At 42.3% G+C, this 20609-nt stretch overlaps 1 protein-coding gene across 1 annotated transcript; it reads left to right on the forward strand.

The window, feature by feature from the left end:
• The first annotated feature begins 9466 nt into the window (after positions 1-9466).
• Positions 9467-19667, forward strand: LOC119657563. Its single transcript, XM_038064522.1, has 4 exons — positions 9467-9706; positions 19094-19210; positions 19285-19416; positions 19477-19667. Exons 1-4 carry the CDS (start codon positions 9578-9580, stop codon positions 19564-19566), a joined length of 468 nt encoding a protein of 155 aa, XP_037920450.1. The 5' UTR covers positions 9467-9577; the 3' UTR covers positions 19567-19667.
• Positions 19668-20609: the final 942 nt, after the last annotated feature.

The following is a 20609-nucleotide window of genomic DNA, read 5'->3' on the forward strand; positions in this document are numbered from 1 at the left end:
TACTGCAAGAAGAGTACGAACTCCGTCGAGCGGAGAAGCGACTTCACAGACGGAAAAAGCAACCCTGGGAGAACCAACAAGTCTAAGAACTAGAAAAGTATAGGCAGCAACCGCACCAGGCGCGCAAGTTTTACCAACAAGTCAGCAGGAAGCCTTATACACCTCGATGCTCATCCTGCCGAGACAAAGAGGTAAATCTGATTTCCGACAAAATGGGCATATTGGAACGATGGATTGAGTGCTTTGATGAGCTACTGAACAACCAGAACATCGGCGAGTTGGAGGTCCCGCCAACTGAAGACGACGGACAAATACTGCCACCGCGAAGTTTAGGAGAAACAGTCCGTGCAATTTATCGGCTAAAAAATCATAAGTCGCCAGGAGCCGATGGAATTACAGCCGAACTCGTTAAATATGGAGGCGACCAGTTGCACCAAGTGCTTCATCAACTTGTGCTCAAGGTATGGGACAGCGAATCAATGCCTGACGATTGGCAACGAGGCATTATCTGTCTCATACATAAAAAGGGACATATCACACAGTGCAGCAATTATGGAGGTATCACGTTGCTGAGTACCATCCATAAGATATTGTCCGCTATCTTGCTAGGCCGCGTAGCCCCATACGCCCAGAACATCATTGCCCCATACCAAAGAGGCTTCACTCCAGGCAAATCAGCAATAGATCAGATTTTCTCTCTGCGCCAAGCGATGAAAAAACTGTTGGAATATGGTTGCGCCATCTATTCATCGACTTTAAAGACGCCTATGATAGCATAGCCAGGGTAAAACTGAGAGAATTCGGTATCCCAACGAAATTGATAAGACTGACTAGGCTGACTCTGACCAATGTGCGAGGCCAGATAAAAGCAGCAGGATCACTCTCAAGACCATTCGACATCAACAACGGTCTACGACAAGGGGATGCCCTATCATGTGTCCTCTTTAACCTGGCCCTCGAGAAAGTGATCCGTGATGCTGAGGTAAATGCAAGAGGTAGCATCCTCTGCAAGTCCACCCAACTACTGGCCTATGCTAACGATATCGACATCATGGGAAGAACCACCCGAGACGTGTAAACTGCCTTCATCCAGATCAAGCAGTCGGCGCGAGATCTTGGGCTGCACATCAATGAAGGCAAGCCAAAGTATATGGTGGCAACGACAGCAGCGAAAACCAACCAACCAACAACACCAAACCGCACTCGTCAAACGGGAAGTATAAAGATAGGAGAATAAAACTTTGAAACTGTTGACAATTTCTCCTATCTAGAGTCGAAAATCACAACCGAAAACAGCTACGACGATGAAATCCACGCACGGTTGTTGTCAGCCAACAGAGCCTATTTCAGCTTACAAAAACTGTTTCGCTCGAAACGTCTCACCATAAGGTCAAAGCTCTTACTGTACAAGACAATGATCTTGCCAGCCCTCATGTATTCCTCGGAAACTTGGGTTCTTAGCAAGAAGAATTGCGAACTCTTGGCCGCGTTCGAGAGAAGAATCCTCCAAAGAATTTTTGGCCCCCCTACATGAGGATGGACGATTCCGTAGCCTACATAACGACGAAATCTATGAACGATACCATGCCCGTCCGGTTGTGGATAAAATCCGGCTCAATAGGTTACTGTGGGCGGATGGGCGGTGGGATGAGTATAATCCCACCCGGAAAGTCTATAAGGCAATATCTATGGTAGAAAAAGAAGACGAGGCAGACCCAGCCTAAGATGGAGTGATGGCATAGGCCAGGACGCCAGACAGCTTTTAAGGATATCGAATTGGTGGACCTCGGCGCAAAACCGGGATGTCTGGGGTTCCTTGTTGAGGCAGACCTAGACCGGATACCGGTTGTTGCGCCATTGATGATGATGATGATCTGTGCACCAAATTTCGTTCGGATCGGTTTAGCCGTTATGGAGAAAAATGCGCGTGGCTGATAGATGGACAGTGAATCGATTTGAATAAGGTTTTGTTTTACACATGATTGAATTTTCACTATTTACAACTACATTAAGGTTTATATTCTTAAATAATAAGTTAGTAATATGAGGTTAAAACCTTTTCGGTTTCAGATAAAAATTGTAGTCGCTACACGTTCCGCAGTTGGAAAACTCTAGGTGCGACCTTCGGCGGAATAACCTTTTTATTTTTAGATTAAATTTTCCAAGAAAATTCCGAAAGTTGTTCGGAATATGACTGATATGATGTCCAAATTTATTTAATTCCAATTAATTCTTCCTCATTAAAAAACGTCTCAAAAAAAGGTCTTCTAATTTGGTTTCTCCCCTTAAGCGAGCTCTTAGGTCAATACCAGATGGAAACGACAAAGGCTAGTGTTGTTGCCTAAAACTGGTAAGCCTTCTAATGAATCATCTTTCTACAGTCCTATATGCCTATTAGGCAGTATAGGGAAAATGCTAAAGCGAATAATCTATAACCGATTGCTCCCGGCTATAGAGGAGTTCCGTACGGGTCATCAACCGTCGTCGCCATCAAGCTGGTCCCAAGTTTATGAGAAAATGCGATCCATGAAAAGGATGGCTCTAGCTCTAGAATGATGCCGATCAACATTTTGGTCAACGAAATGATGCGCATCTGTAGTGGATCGAATCTTCCCGTAATTGGCATGTGAAAAACACCGAAAGGGGGGGGGGGCTCTGAGAATGCATAGTGAGATTAACTATAATCTCACGGAGTTTCTCACGGAACATGACTGCTACCGCAAATACCTCCGCAGGTTTAAACTGGGCAGCTCACCTAACTGTCCCACTGCGACGGTATTATTCCGGAAGAGCCAGAACATGCTTCTGCCATTGTCCTACATTCGCAGAGGAATGGAAGAGACTAGAAGGAGGAACAGTAGCAACGCAAGTTTAATTGTGAAAATGCTCGTATGCCAGGAGAACTGGAATGCAGTTAACAACATGGTGGGGCGAACTCAATGTAGGTTGAGAGAGAAAGAGGAAGCGAGAAAGTTTGGGAATGTCTACCCCGCGATGTGATACTTTGTGAAGGTTCCGTGGAGAAGAGGACAGGAGTTACGGGGTGGTTTAGTAGGTACACGCTGGAGCATGTGTATCAGTGTCTTTGGAAGATTTCCACCTCCGGAAAAAAGACAGACGACCACACGGATTGACAGACCACTGGTATAATTATGTCGTCACATTCCAATGTACGCTCTACCATCTTAAACACTTGTTCAAACAAGAGTAGGAATTAAAAGATAAGAAATTCGAAGTGCATCTAAACCAGTAGATGTATAATAAAAATGTTCGAAATATCGGATGCACATCTGTTTAAACGTAGATGTACGGACATTTAAGATAATATAAATGTATTCTAAGAATAGGATATAGGTAAAAAGACTAAGAAGAAAAGTTGGCACCGGCTTCGCCCTATTAACCAAAAAAGATTATGAATTCGAGGAAGTTGTCGTAGACAACCTGCTAACTTGTTTTGCTGCAGCGGCTTTTATTAAAATTGCTGACAGTAAACGGATTCTCATTGTCTCCGTTTATATTAGATGCCAATCTAGAAATGAGGAACTGGGCCATGACTTAAAAGTCTTGAGCGATCTCCAGTTGAAATTTAATTACCTTGTCTTTGGAGGCGACTTCAACTCCAGGCGCACTCACTGGGGCGACACGGCCATTAGCTGTAATGGGAAACCCCTGCTCAAATGGATCCACGGCCCTTTCTCGCCAATCAATCTCGTTATGGTCTTGCCGAATTATCCGTCAAGGCCCAGTAGTCACTCTTTAACAGACTACTTCCTTCTGTCTAAGAAAATTAAGCAAAGCTTTCAGGTAATATCATGTGATACATTACCAGGCATGTCCGACCATTTCGCGGTCAATCTCAAACTGTCCTCATCTTTTTCTCTGAAAAAGAGGTCTTTCGCCCACACTGACTGGGATAAATTCAAGGCTGAGTTAGCACCAAAACTCAACTTGAAAAAGCTCTCAAATAATTGCAGTCTGTCGAACAAAGAAATCGACGAGGCTATTCACCTGGCGTCTGACACTATTGGCACTGCTACACGCAGGAACTCTAAGCTAATAAAAGTCAATGAGTTTGAATTCAATTCTTTCCGACATGAGATAATGCTCCACTTGAAAGTTAGACAGATTTGGAGGCGCAATCTCAAGCGCAAATTTTACGAGCACGGGAATAAAATCAATGCGGAATATAAAGCATTATTCTCCCGGATTAACTATCTCAGTACGCTAATCTGTGGTATGGTGGCGACCTTCCGTAGCAAGGAGTTGCTCCGCAAACTTGCAGACATTAAGCCTGGCCGTGATATGTTCCAAAACATCAACAGGCTACAGAGGAAATACAAAGCCCGCAACTTTGTTCTAATGCAAAACAAAGTACGAGTCTGCACTGATGCTGAGAAAGTAAAAATACTTGGGGAATTCTTCGAGCGACAGCTCAACGCAACAACTCCGAGCAACAGAACGGCTCTCGCTGACACAGTCAGAGATTTCACTTTCAGGAACTGCTACAGAATCACGTCTTTTTCTGCCCAGAACCCTTCCAACAAGCCTGAGTTTATTACAACTCAGAGCTATTACTCATAACTTTCACGGTAAAAAGTCAGCAGCCCAGATGAAATTATGAATTTCGTTTTAAAAAATCTTCCAGTAGCCTCCATTAAGTTTCTGCTTGTGGTTTTTAATAACTGCATTAATAATGGATATTTCCCATCCACCTGGAAAATACCCAAAATTATAGCCATTCGGAAAGGAGGTGCCTCCTGCGAACCTGGTGACTTTAGACCCATTTCAGTCTATCTATTTTAGAAAAACTTTTTGAGAGAGCATGGACCGTTGGACTAGTTCAACACTGCAATCTTAACAACATTATTCCAGACCATCAGTTCGGTTTCTGTGCTAAACACGAAACACAGCATGTTCTGAGCTACCTCCACGATACTGTGGCCAGCAGACTTAACGTCAATGACAAACCTACGGTAGCTTGCGCTCTGGATTTAGAAAAGGCGTTTGATTCCGTGTGAATAAACGGGCTAATCTATAAACTGATCAAATACGAACTCCCAATCCCGACGATCAGACTTGCCATCAGCTTCTTAGAGGATAGGCAGTCAGTGTTGGAAATGAGATTTCCGATCTCTTACCAGTTACTTCTGGAGTGCCGCAGGGTTCCATTTCTGGTCCCACTTTATACAATATTTTCACTGCTGAGGGGAGGGGACCCCTGAGGTTGGTGCAAAACTTATGCAGTATGCCGACGATACAATCATCCACTCCTCCCATTTTCGACCAGACCAAGCAGTTAGCGATATTGAGGATTACTTGGTTGACATCTGCTACTACTACCAGAGCTGGGTTATTAAAATTAATTCAACCAAGACACAAGTCTGCATCTTCAGGAAGAAATCTAGATACTTGGGATCTAGATGCATCCATAGGAAGGGTAAAAGCCTGCAATTGTAAATCGGGAATACAATAGTAAGAGGGTCGAAAACGATCAAATATCTAGGAATCAATTTCAACGAATTCCTAAGATTTAACAATCGTGTTAAACTCACCATTGGCAAAGCAAATGGTGCATTGCGCAAGATCGACTTTCTTCTTCGTAAAAAAGTGGGTCTAAGCTCCAAAACTAAGCTGATCCTATATAAGACTCTCATCAGGCCCATCATATGCTACGGAACCCCTTCGTGGATCATTTGCTCTTCGAAAGCCATGGATAAATGCATGTCTTTCGAACGCCGTGTATTAAGACATTGCACTGGATTGTCTTACAATTGGAAGACTACCGAGTGCGGCAGGAACGCCATAGTATACCGGCAAGCAAATATAGAACCCATTAGAGAATATCTTCTCAACATTACGGAGTGGTTTTTCAATAAACTTGAAAACCAGCCAAACCCAAAAATTAGAAGACTGCATGAACAGGGCAAAACAATCCCACTAGGCCGTGCCAAATACTTAACTCTGATTTAAAGCCGATAATCCTGTCCCTCTTCGACACACCTTGCCTGGTGGGAGTGCAAAGAGACTAAACACTACATGAATATAAAGTGCTATTGTATATAGTAGTATTAAGTATTTATGTAAGTAGAAATAAGTAGTAAGTAGTAAGATGTAAGTAAGTAAAATAAACATTGTGGCGTCATTAGTGCGGACGCAGTCTTGCAAATAGGTTAAGTAATGTTTTAATAAAATACGAAGCTTCCTTGGCTTCCCTTGGACCGCATTGTGCGGGCATTGTTCCCCAGACACCCTGCACGGGTTGATGCAAATAGCGCGGAAAACGTCGTGGATTGCCCCCTTTTCACCATGAGAGAGCTCGAAGAAGCGGTTCTCACTATGAAAAACAGAAAGGCGCCAGGTCCTGATGGCATCCCGGCGTTTACAAACTGGTGTTCCGCCAACGGCCAGAATTGCTGCTGGAAGTGTTCAACGCGTGCTTGAAGGAGGGCATTTTTCCTTGTCGCTGGAAAGTGGCCAGACTAGCGTTGATCAGTAAGGGTAAAGGAGACCTGGAGCTCCCGTTTGCATACCGACCCCTGTGTATGCTTGACACGGCCGGAGAAGTGCTCGAGAAGCTCATCAGAGGTAGACTCGCTGAAGCGATCCGTGCTGTCGGGGACTTATCCCCAAGGCAGTTCGGGTTTAGAACAGGGAAATCTACAGTGGATGCTGTTATGGAGGTCGTAGATGCGTTTAATCGAGCCGGGGCACACAGCCGGCGATCTCGACGGATAGTGCTCCTCATAACGCTTGATGTCAGAAATGCCTTCAATTCCGTAAGATGGACAGATATGCTAGACACACTAGAGAACTCCTTTCACGTGCCAAGCTATCTCTTGCGTATCATATATACATGATATATGATTATTGATTGAGTATATTGAGAGATTATCTGAAAGACCGCTCCCTGCTCTATGAGACCCTAGAGGGCCAGAGGAGGATGGAAATCACGTCGGGAGTAGCACGGGGATCCATCCTAGGGCTGGACCTCTGGAACGCTTCCTACGATAGTCTGCTGAGACTCGATATGCCCGAGTAGTTGCGCCTGGTTGGTTATGCCGACGACGTTGCGGCACTTGTTGCCGGACGCACTGTTGAACAGGCGCAAAGCAGACTTGGCATATTGATGCGACGGGTAAGCGGGTGGATGACTGCTCACGGTTTCAACCTTGCGCTGGAAAAAACCGAAGTAGTCATCCTGACCAGAAGGAGAATCCCGACCCTGCGTCCCATATCGATTGGCGAGTTGACTATAGAGTCAAAACCAGCGATTAAATACCTGGTTTAATGCTCGACTCGAAGATGAGCTTCTTCGAGCAAATCAGAGCAGCAGTGGACAGGGCTGCAGCTGGAGTCGCGGCATTGAGTTGGCTAATGACGAATGTTGGGGGCCCTATATCAACTAGGAAATGTCTCCTCATGGGAGCAACGTAGTCCGTTCTTCTTTATGGTGCGGAGATATGGGCTGATGCCCTTGACAAGGAGGTGCATCGTAAACGCCTCGCTCAAGTGCAGAGGCGGGGAGCTTTGCGAGTGGCGTCTGCTTATCGCACCGTCTCCGAACCGGCTGTGATGGTGATTGCGGGAGTGATCCGCGTTGCCCTCCTTGCCAAGGAGCGCAAAGCTATCTATCGCCATAAGGGCGAAAACTTAAGAGAAGTGGTTGCCCGTGAAGAACGTCAACGCACCCTTAGCGAGTGGCAACTTTCTTGGCAAAATGAGCCAAGGGGCAAGTGGACTGCGCGGCTCATCGACAAATGAGACCCATGGTTGAACAGAAGGCTCGGTGAGATTGATTACTTTCTTACCCAACTTCTAAGTGGGCATGGAGGTTTTCGGTCTTACCTACACAGGATTGGGAAGGCGCGATCTCCTGATTGTGTATTCTGCAATGGATTGGCGAATGACGCTTAACACACCTTTTTCTCTTGCGAGAGGTGGGACGACCTCCGCCAGTAGCAGACGCAGGGGAACTCTCTCCAGACAACATTGTCAGAGCGATGCTGAAGAGCGCTGGCAGTTGGAATCGTATTGCGTATTATGTACGGGCTCATCTAGAGCGCTGTGGCCATCTTAAAGAAAAAAAGTAAACGGTGCAGACTTAACTAGGATTATTAAAAAATATTAAAAGCTAAATTTTTGGTGCCGTGTTAAACTTTTTTTATGAATTTTGGTGTTTTTTCACGGCTTCTTCAATGAATAAAAAAAACTACTGAATGAATCGCAATTATTCTAAAAATATGTTCTGAATAAGTCGTGAAAATTTCAAAGAATTTGGTTGAATAGATTTTGGGCTATGGTTTCGAGAAAAACGCATTTAAACCTACCTGGCCATTAATCTGCAATACCTAATCCATAAACCTTAGGTTTCTTCAAGAAACACATGTACAGCCTTGGCCTCAATTCTTTTCCTTTTGGCGAAGTCATTCGAACGTCATTCGGACCGATAAATACGAGCTTTATTACGGTGAACGACATAAATCTGGCATGTGACTTATCAAATATCGAAAAATCACTTTGCCCATATATTCTACATTATATCTAGATACAATTGATACCAAAAAAAAAATTCTATTCCGCAGATCCGATATACGGGATGACGCCCTTAATAAGATTTTGATTGACACAAAACCCTGAAAACAGAATATGAAATAAAATGTCCGGAAATCTTGATATCCTTTTACCAATATGCGGAAATACGGATATTCAAGAAAACGGAAGCTTTCATGAGAAATCCGAAAGGCGGCATATCTGCATATAGTTGAGATGAAAAGTGCTGGTTCTGGAGAAGTTCCACCAACTGATTCGATTCTCGTATGTGGAATGAAAACTTAAAGACCTTATATAACTGCCGCGATCGAAGGCTACTACGTAGACATTTTCCAGTTATTCTAAGTTTTTGGCGGCACACTGTAGTTTTCATCATCTACTTAGCAAAATGTTTTAATAATAAATAGTATAACAAGCAATGTGAGGAAATTGGGAACTGAGTTGCTAGAGTTTCGGCTGGATTTTGGTTTCAGCATATACTAACTTATTAGTATCTTTAGATACGACTAAGCACACCGCCACCTATCAACAGCTAGCTCTAAGCAACTTTTTTAAATCTGAATTTTCAAAAAGCTTCTTTCGAGCAAACCTCATGTCTGCAGAAAAAAAAAGATAAATATTTGAGTACATAGTGAAAGTGGTCGGACTATGGCACATGTGTTAGGATGGTAAGTAGAGGAAGCAATCTATTGCAGTAATTGTTACATCACAAGATACACAAATTTTTAAACCGTGGACGTGCTGAACTGGCCGCTGGACTTCCCTGGCGCATACATTGGGTAAACAACAAACCACCCGACACCAAGGAGGACTAGGTTAATGGTGCACGCAACAAATATGCACAAATGTAATAAAGCAGGGGGGATGCTTGTGGTATTCTGCAAGAAAGTGGTGGAGTGGTGCGAATTGTGGTTGAGTCTTGAGTATGTGCAACGTCAGTCTTGTTGCCCGTCGAGGTGGATTTCGGTTCGTAGTTCGCACTTACTGATATTGTTAAATAACAGAATTTCCAGATAAGTGTTTCGAAATGTTTTTCACGAGGTGTGCCGTCTTTTTTTTGATTAACTTTTTGATTGCTTTCAATAATGCTCGTTCGGCTCCTATATTGGATGGAAGCGCCGCCGTGGATAATCAGACTCCAGTCGAATATTTAAAGGTTTGTTGGTTTTTTTTTCTGCATCTGATTTACAACTAATTTTTTTGGTTAATAGATTCGTTGATTTGTGATTTGACCTTGATCATTTGCAAAAAAGACCAGATATCACAGTGGTCTTGTAGGTCGATGACTGTTCATATTTGATTAGCTTAAACTCTTAAGAAATGGAAATAGAGACATCGTTTGAACTTCATCTTGACTTACATTTCGAAACTGCGGTTAAGTTTGTCGAAGTTTAAATTTCCATAGTTTCAATAAATCAAGAGGAATTTCAAGCTTAGTGTTATACATCGTTGTATAAACGTATATATCTGGTATTTCTAGCTGTTTTTCTTATTCGCTAGTGGTGATTTTAATTTTGCAAATACCGATATTTCGGGAACCACTTGTTCCCTTCATCAGTGCAAACAAGTCTTGTTAGCACTGATGAGGGAACAAGTGGTTCCCGCAAACAAGTTTTTATTATTTTAAAGAACATATATAGTTACATAGTTCAACGTATAATATATATAATACGTTTGATTCTTTCCAAGAAGGACTTTTTTTGCGAAAAAGTATTAGCTTTGGTTTCATGAATTATTGAAAGTGCGAATTGGTCAAATGCTACAATTTTCATAACATCATCCATCTGCATCCTCACACTTTACATATATTGGATTTATACGGCATTAGGGATCTCGATAGCACTTACATGCCTGGATAGGGCAAAATAAACAAGGGATTTACTTGGCCTAACATAGCACTTTCCAAAAAAGAATGGTAAAACGCCGGTATTCAAAATTATATTTGGGTAAGATTATGCTCTGAAGCCTACATTTCATATGGTGAGTGTAACAACAAAATTGAGAATATAAGAGTTTGCATTCGATCATCATCATCAACAGCACAACAACTGGTATCCGGTCTAAGCTTGCCTTAATAAGGAACCCAGACATCCCGCTTTTGCGCCGGGGTGCACCAATTCGATATCCCTAAAAGCTGTCTGGCGTCCTGACCTACGCAATCGCTCCATCTCAAGCAGGGTCTGCTCGCCTTCTTTTCCTACCCTAGATATTGCCCATATAGACTTTCCGGGTTGGATCATCCTCATCCATACGGATTAAGTGACCCGCCCACCGTAACCTATTGAGCCGGATTTTATCTACAACCGGACGGTCATGGTGTCACTCATAGATTTTGTCGTTATGCAGGCTACGGAATCGTTCATCCTCATGTAGGGGGCCAAAAATTCTTCGGAGGATTCTTCTCTCGAACGCGCCCAAGAGTTCGCAAATTTTTCTTGCTAAGAACCCAATTCTCCGAGGAATACATAAGGACTGGCAAGATCATTGTCTTATACAGTAAGAGCTTTGACCCTATGGTGGACGTTTCGAGCGCAACAGTTTTTGTAAGGCGAAATAGGCTCTGTTGGCAACCAACAACCGTGCGCCGATTTCATCGTCGTAGACGTTATCGGTTGTAATTTTCGACCCTAGATAGGAGAAATTATCAACGGTCTCAAAGTTGTAGTCTCCTATTTTTATTCTTCTCGTTTGACTAGTGCGATTTGATGTCGTTTGTTGGTTGGTTTTCGGTGCTAACGTTGCCACCATATACTTCGTCTTACCTTCATTGAGGTGTAGCCCAATATATCGCGCTATCTCCTCGATCTGGATGTAGGCAGTTTGTATGTCTCGGGTTGTTTTCCCCTTGACGTTGATATCGTCAGCATAGGCCAGTAGTTGGGTGGATTTAAAGAGGATCGTACCCCTCGCATTTACCTCAGCTTCATGGATCACTTTTTTCAGGGCCATGTTAAAGAGGACGCACGATAAGGCATCTTTTGTCTTAGACCGTTGTTAATGTCGATTGGTCTTGAGAGTGATCCTGTTTCTGTTATCTGGCCTCGCATATTGATCAGGGTCAGCCTAGCCAGCCTTATCAATTTCGTTGAGACACCAAATTCTCTCATGGCTGCGTATAGTTTTACCCTGGCTGTGTTGTCATAGGCTCCCTTAAAGTTGATGGAAAAGTGGCACAACTAATGCCCATGGTCCAACCGTTTTTTGATTTGCTGCACATTTGCCTGGAGTGAAGATTCTTTGATGTATGCCTATGATGTTCTGGACGTGTAGGATTACCCGGCCGAGCAGGATTGCGGAGCATTTTTTACAGATGGTACTCTATAATCGCTGCACTGCGTGATATCTCCTATTTTATGTATGAGACAGATAATGGCTCGTTGCCAGTCGTCAGGATGAGGATGGGCATCGAGGTTTATAAGGTTTCATTCTGCTGACTTATTGGTGATTTGCAAGATATGAATTAATATATTATTCGGAGTATTGTCTATCGTTAAGCAGTTCTTTCTCACATCATTCTGGCAATGAATTGATTCGTGTCTGGTTGCATAATCTGGACTTGGAAGGAAAATTTCGAACCCGCAAAATCGTCGTTCAATATCTCTCGGTTTCAACTTCTCCCTCAATTTCTTTACTTTCGGATGTGTTCCGCGGTTTTGAGTAGTTACGAAGTAGCTCGTTGAATAACTTCCAGCGTTCTTGCGAACTCTTTTTGCATTTGACATGAATCTTAGCGAGTTATATTTCTATTTCTCTGTCTTTGAATTTTTTAGATTGGCTCGAATGCCCCTCGTTTTCAAACATTCTCTGAGTTCTCTATCCGATGGTGCAGATTCATCATAAACTTTCACTAGCATTCAGTATACTTCAGCTGCGCTTTTCTTCAAATTGAAACAGGAAATCAAAGCTTCCCGCAAACTGTGCTTAATCGGATTCTCTTTTTCAACGCGATAAAAAATAAACTTGTTGAGCAACATTAAATGGTTTCTAAGCAATATTTGGCTGACAGATGCTGACTCTTCACGATACATCAAAAGTTGGCTATCGTCGTCAACCATCTATAGTAACGAAGTAAATAGTACATCCAACATAATAAGCCTCCGATTCTGTCTCGCTCAACGTTGTGCCTACAACGGAACAATATGCGCAGCCTCCTCAGCAAGTCACGAATTGGAATACAACCGCCCCACTTTTTGGCATCGATCCTGTCCTGGCACTTCATCCATCCATACTAGTGGCCCCAAACTAAAGGTGGCGTCCCCACCTAAACAGCTCTTTATCTCCAGACTAGCGTTCACAACTTTTACGGACGATGTTCTGGAGTATATAAAGAGCAAAGTTGGTTTACTTTCTCCTCTGTCCTGCATTAAACTCACAAAAGATAACAACACCGACCGGGTGATTGCATCTTGCAATATTACTTATCCACACGAAGTTGACGTCCTCGGCAACCCTTCTTTCTGGCCTGAAGGTGTATTCATCAAGCCATACAAGCGCCCCAATTCGCGGGTATATTTCAGGGCAACCCGCCTGCCTCGCCGAGCTATATAACTGGATCCATGTTCACTATCTGTCTGTTTTATCAGAACGTTAGGGGTTTAAGAACCAAGCTGGGGCTTTCAATTTATCCGCGCTGGCTCAGCAACACCATGCCACCTGTATCCCCGAAACCTGGCTGGACGATGCCATATTAAACTCCGAGCTCCCCGAAGGGTACTCCACTTTCCGCTGTGACAGGGGCCGGGATCCTTCTCGTAAGTCCACCGGCGGTGGGGTCCTAATTGCAATAAAAGATACACTCTCCTCCTCTGGCTTCTCTTTTGATTGTGTTGCTCTTCGTGTCTCCCCGCCCAACTTCCTCCTGTTCATTGTTCCTTGTGTATATGTTCCCTGTGCTAGCCCTTCTCACCTGTATGAAGAATTGTTTGACAGTTTATCTGAACTCCTTACCGTTAGATTCCCTTCCCTCCCTTTCTTCCTTTGCGTAGATTTCAACCTACACGTTCTCAATTGGCCTAATCATTCTAGCCTTCTAATTCCTTCGAACAACCTCCACCATTCTTCCCTCCCACTTTCTTCCTTTATGCACACTTGCTCTGCCCTGAATTTCAATACTACCAAAAACTCCTTGGGCCTCACTCTCGATCTCTTCCTTACCAACCTACCCGAGCGCCACCTCTCTTTATTTCCTTGCACACCCCCGTATGTCAAAACTGAGGCTCACCACCCCCCGGTTGAATTTGAAGCGGAGTTTCCTCGTTCATTATTTATCCCAAAACCAAGTGTAAACCCACTAAGTTCAACTTTCGCGAAGCCAATTTTGGCGGTCTGAACTCAGCTTTCGCGTCTTCCATCTGGGTACATATATTAAGCAACTCGTCATCTTAACACCTTCTACAATATCCTCTCTGATCTCTTCTCCTGGTATGTCCCTTCTTCCCGTCCCTGCCTACGTTCGTATCCAACTTGGTTCACAACGGAAACTCTTATTAACATTCGCTTGTAACATACACTGCGGAAGAAGTTTCGGGCTTCTAAGAATGACGCCGACCTTGCTCATTTTAAGGCTGTACGCTCTACTGTGAAGTCAATGGTCAGAAACGCGCGTAAAAGGTACCTATTGAGCGTCGAAGCAGTCCTTGCTCGCGGCAACTTAAAACCTTTTGGTCTCACGCTCGCAATTCTCGTAATCCAACTCAATCTTTCCCTTCTTCTATCAGCTTCGCTGTCTCCACTGCTAACTTCCCACAACAATCCTGCGACGTTCTCTGCACCTACTTCTCTTTAGTGTTTTCTCCCTCGAGCCCTCCACCCTCTACACCTTTCATAACTACAGACTCCTACGAATCTCTAGCCATTCCTCTCCTTACGCCTTCCTTGGTTGAGTTTCTCATTGGTAATCTTGACCCCAATGTCGGACCTGGCCTTGATGGGCTTCCTAATCTCTTCCTCCTTAACTGTACAAAACAAATTTCCCTCCCCCTGAGTATAATCTACAAAAAAAGTCTAGATGAATGCTACTTTCCCCGTCTCTGGAAAGAGGCCCTTACCATTCCTATCCTCAAGAGCGGAGACTCTTCCTTGCTGTGAATTACCGCCCCATTTCTCTTCTCCCCTCTTGCTCCAAAATCCTGGAAAGATACATCAACGACTGATAGACCAGGCACTTCGGTCACCTCATTGCCAAAGAGCAGCATAGTTTCGTGAAAATAGATCAACGGCTTCAAATCTTCTGGTCTTTACCAACTTTGTTGCTAAATGCTTGAATTCACGAAAGGAGGTACATGCTATTTACACTGATTTCTCCAAAGCTTTCGATACCGTTGACCATAACATTCTCCTCTCTAAACTTTCATTACTAGACTTCCCTCCCTCAGTCATCTCCTCGCTTTCCTCCTATCAAAAGCATGCAAATGCAAAATGCAAAGTTTCTTTTCATGATTACTCATCTGGTTCCTTCTCTCCTTCCTCTGGTGTTCCCCAAGGCTCTATACTTGGCCCCATACTCTTCCTGTTTTTTATCAATGACCTCGTCTCCATCGTCACCTGCCCGTATTTGCTTTACACAAACTACTTTAAATTGTTTGCCTCTGCTTCGTCTCCGCTGTATTGTGGTCTCTTGCAGTCCAATCTTTATAATTTGGTCCGTTGGTGTTCGGTCAACAAGCTAACACTGAATGTCAGCAAATGCCACAGGATGTACTATTCGCTTAAACCCTCCCCAATATCCTTTTCCTATTCTCTTAGTGGACAACCCCTTTCATTACTGACCTCCTTCCAGGTGTAATATTCGACGATAAACTTCGTTTCAATTTCCACTTCGTTGGCATCATCAATAGAGCTTCCAAAATGTCTGGTTTTATCCTACGTTCCTCCTCCGACTTTACCTGAATCCAGCCCTCCTTAACACTCTTCAATTTCCTTGCCAGAAACATTCTTGAATATTGCTGTATAGTCTGGTCCCCCTACCGCATCTGTGACTGATGCGCTCTTGAAGCTGTACAACGCAAATTCACCCGGACCCTCTTTTACCAAAAGCATCTTCCACGGGTTGATTATCCGTCACAACTCCGCACCCTCAATTTCCCCTCCCTACAGCAACGCCGTATCTTCCTTGATATGTGTACTCTTTTCAAACTCTGCAATTGTCTGATGGACTGCTCCGCCAACTCGGATATTACTTCCCGTATCGCCTCGTCTCATAACATACGTAGTGCGGACATTTTTGATATACCCTTCGCGGAGCTCGAGATTTACTTTTGCTCTCCGATCTCGAGGCTTTGCCGGTCCTACAATGCTCTACATCTTGGGTCCTTTGCCTCTATTTCCCTCTCTAGTTTTAAGCGTAAAATAAGTCATTCACTTGCTCCTCCCTCTGAGGACAATATGTAATAAGGAATTTGCTTTCTGTGTATTGTCCTCATTAAATAAATAAATAATAACATCATCAAAAACATTTGCATGCATATTGTATCGATTGTATCTATATCAATAGATACAATAATATCTATATTAACAGATACAATAAAATAATGTAAAAAATCTTACTTCTTCCTAGAATTTTTGAAAATTATTTTGCATGTTTTTAACAGTAATTATATAGTCTCCCTAATTTCCATAAAAGGGTCCTTTACTATCTGCACTATTGCAATGAGGAAATTCTTTTTGCACACCAGACACAGACACAAATTTTGAGAAGTGGTTGGCAACTTCAACTGCGTCAAAGATACAGGCACTTTTGATGGTGGTAGTTCATCAATATTCTCTAGCAAATTGTTCAGAATTTGTGTAATTTGTGCAGCGAAAAAGTTTTTCCACAGCTGAACGAAAGCAAGAGTGTCAGAATCGCTTGCGTTGAACTTAGGGGACATCCTGGCCCCTAAAAGCAGCTGCAATATTCAAGTAAGCAGCCAAGATCCGCTAGTCATAAAGAACTGCAAATCAGTATAAGCTCATCAAACCCTCTACATGTATTTTAGAAGTAACCAAATTTTTTTTCCCAAAAACTATACTGAAGGATGATTTTCTATAGATTTACTCAAATGGATCATTTAGACAGATGAGGTGATTACCGCTATTGAAAACACTGCTCTCGAAAGTGAATGGTCCATATCAAAATATCTAAGCCAACTAGCTGGCTTAGATAAATATTATTGAAGTGCTGAACTGTCGAAATTCGGTCAACATATTTAGAATATATAAAATTATACTCGAAAGGTTGACTGACCACAAATTATACTTGTGCCATATTTTGGTTATATTTGATTTTAACGGTTTCTTATGAGTTTTCCATGGTGAATGAACTTGTAAAATTATATTGATATAGCAAATATATTTGTCATACCATCGATTTAAGGCTGTGAAGGTCAATGAATGCTTCGCGAAAAGAAAAACGAACGATGGATATGTGTTTTTCACATATAATTTCAATTCCTAATAAAACTCGGGTTTCTGGCTTAAGTCTTTCGTTTCCAATATACATATTTACACATGGCACTAATTCAAATGCCACATGCAAAATGTGGTTACAGATGCAGCGTAAAATGTATATTTATTTATTTGGTGGCGAAGCACTCAAAGAAGGCTTCGGAAGAAATACCAGTGCATGTGTGCGTATGAGGTGGGGGAGAGGGAAAATACCAGCGTTGGACAGTAGGATTTGTCCTACTGTGAACCGTATCCTACCTATTTGATGTGGACAGTTATCAGTCCGGAAGATGAAATTAGAAGTGGTGAGTTCTCTAACTAACTGTTTGTAGAAGAAAATTTAGACTTTTCGGAGAACAGGATATCATATAGAGATTTAAAAACGTTGTTTATACAGTTTAAAGCCTTGTTAATGATGCATATGGAAGCGGATGAGAATAACTACTATGTTGGAGGTAATTCCATACTGTGATATGGATTTGAAAGCTTTCGTCAGATCGAAACGACAACAGTTGGGGGAGCCCTGTAGTGAATTTGGTGAAGTTTTCAAAATGAGTAGGATGTGCTTAATTGACAACCAATTCATTTCATGAATCACTTTTGAAGATGCTGTTATTACTATCATTAATTTGATGGCCTTCTAGAAGTTTTTCACGGATTTTAAAAAGATGAAAATGCGCCTAGATCCATTGAAAATTAGAAAACTCTTATTTTTCTTGGAGATGTTAAAGACTTGGGTACACATCAAAAATTTCATTAAATATTTTAACTTCTAATATATTGGGTTGGGGAAAAAGAAATGTCGTATTTGTGATCGAAATTTTACGCTTTATTTACCATATTAGAATTATCCGATTTAAGTCAAATATGCGCCGTTTTGTTCGCAAACTTGTTGCCATTTAGAAGGCATATCCCCTCCTTATAAAACCCCCCCTCCTTATTTGCAAAAAAAACTCAGACCAACTTAGTAGCATCAAGAACGTTTAGCATAGGCCGAAAGAGATGATAATAATTTGGTGCCAGGTCCGGACTATACGGTGGGTGCGATAGGACATCTGACTTGGTGGCTGTCTTGGTGGAACACAACACCATTTCTATTGACCAATTCTGGCCGCTTCTGATCAATCGCTTGCTTGAAACGGTCGAGTTGCTCACAGTAGAGAACCGAATTGAGGATCTGTCCATAGTTAAGCAGCTCATAATGGATGATTCCTTTCCAATCCTACCAAACACAAACCAAAACCTTCCTGGCCGTCAATCCGAGCTTAGTGATGGTTTGAGCCGGCTCGCCGCGCTTCGACCACGATTTTTTTTTGCTTCAGGTTGTCATACGTGATCCACTTTCCATCACCAGTCACCATCCGCTTCAAAAATGAGTCGAATTCGTTACGTTTCAGCAATGCATCGCAGGCGTTGTTTCGGTCCAAGAGATTTTTTTGCGTCAACTTGTGTGGCACCCAAACATCCAGCTTTTTTTGGAATCCAATCTTCTGCAAATGGTTCCAAACGGTTTTATGGTCCTTACTCAGTTCCTAGCCAATCGAGCGAATGCTCACATGCTGGTCTACTTGGATGATTTCGACGATTTTATTGGTTTCTATGACGATTGGCCTATCAGTACGGGGTGTATCTTCGACATCCACTACACCAGAACGAAATCGATCAAACCAACGCTGTGCTGTTCGAATCGTTAAAGTATCGGGCCCATAAACTTCTCAAATTTTTTCGGCCACCTTCGTTACATTTTTACCTCACAATGTGACAAATTCTCGCTTGGTGAACTCCATCTTTGACGCTCTAGAACTTGAGACTGAAACGTCAGATCACAACACAGCACAACAACAAGAAAGCAAAATCATCAAGCATTCAGCTAACCACAGACTTCAACTTATATCTACATTCTGAATACAATTATTTTGCAAGATCAAATTTCAGATAGTGAAACAATTCATAAGATTTTTCATTTTTCGTTTGGCGCCATCTCTATCAAATCGAACGATATTCATTGATAACGGTAGATAAAAATCTTCTCTCGATAAAAATTGACCAAAAAACGATTCATTAAAACACTTTCAATTGATATTAAAATTATATTTCTTCTTTCTGTATTCATCTACAGGCTGCTCCGGAAAATCAAAATGGTCGAGAGACTGTTCTACTAGAGTCTGAGCATCCAGTGTCCGCCATTCTCTCCGTCTATGATGATAAACAGAAGAAAGTTTCAGATTTTCTTAATGTAAACAAAATTTATAATTTATTAATTGAAACTAGATAGGAATGCAATTGACTATTTGGTGTCTTCCATTCCAGCCGAGACCAATCATCGACACCATAAGCGAACATGAAAAGTATGGAAACGAAGGAGATCGTTTTTATGGAATCGGACGAGCAATTGTGAATGGTTACGAACAATTCGCCAATTTCATGAATAAATTACTAAATGTATACATCTTATGTATTTTGGTGTAGATATTTTTCTTATATTCTGATTTACATTTTTAGGCTCCAGGCCAAGCCACCAGATCGATTTCGAGCGGTATTACGAAAAAATTGGATCAACTAGGCGGAAAATTAGTTGGCTTAGCGAAATGAGAAGTGAGATTTCTGTGTTGTCTATTGTTAGTTTTTAGCCTGTTAATTCACATTCATGTACAAAAGCACTGATTTATGAAATATACTTGTTTTCATTGGAAAAGAAAACTGTTAGTTATTCAAACTACGAATTCTGAAAAATAAGGTAATTTAATACGCTTGAATTACTTACTTGTGATTATTACTTTGGCTTATTTTGTTATGTCATATGTCAATGATCGCTATGGTTGTTCTGCAACTCTTTAGATGAATTTTCCGTACAGTTTGTAGGTGTTAGGAGTCAGGTATACACCAGTCGCGCTGAACCCAGCTTGAGTAACATTGAAACCCAACTCTTCCTGCTGATTTCAATACCATGATATTTCGGATTACAAAAGGAATAACAGCAGGATTTCAACAAGAAATATATTTACCACAAAAAAGCAGCAGAGAAAAAGAGGAAATCCATGAAATCAACCCCAAATACTTACCATCACGACAAGATCCAAAATATCCAGGAAGAACAGTTCATAGAACTCCCCCATCCCTGCTGATACTGATGTTGTCGAAAATATACTAAAAATATATGAAAACAACTCGGGAAACCGGAAGCTTGACGTTTCAGGTATAAAAGGTTTTGTGAATCCCTATGTGAGGAGCGATAAGTGCATGACAGTTCCGGGAGTACATAATTAAAAATTCCATTGCCTTCAATCATTTGATGGAAAGTACTGTATTGATAATAGTCAACCTCACATGGCCCACACTCGGAATTTAATATTTTTAGCAAATGTGGAAAAACGGTGGTCAAAGGGTAGTATAGGTCACTGGGCGAATCGTGGATTGGTACCCACGATGGAGCATAAAACCTGGGAAACGCCTGCTGAACCAACATCAACAGCTCTACTACCAAACCCTATCTCCACCTCCACCTGGTGACCGCTGGGAGCTCTTTCTTAACGAAAAGCTGCAGACGGAGAAAGATGAAGACGAGTCTCCCGCGCCTTAAAACGAGACAAATTGTACCAACTGGTCCTCCAGGTTGGGAGTTGGGTAGGGCTGAC

The sequence above is a fragment of the Hermetia illucens genome, chromosome 5, assembly GCF_905115235.1.
Source record: "Hermetia illucens chromosome 5, iHerIll2.2.curated.20191125, whole genome shotgun sequence".
Classification (NCBI taxonomy): Eukaryota; Metazoa; Arthropoda; class Insecta; order Diptera; family Stratiomyidae; genus Hermetia; species Hermetia illucens.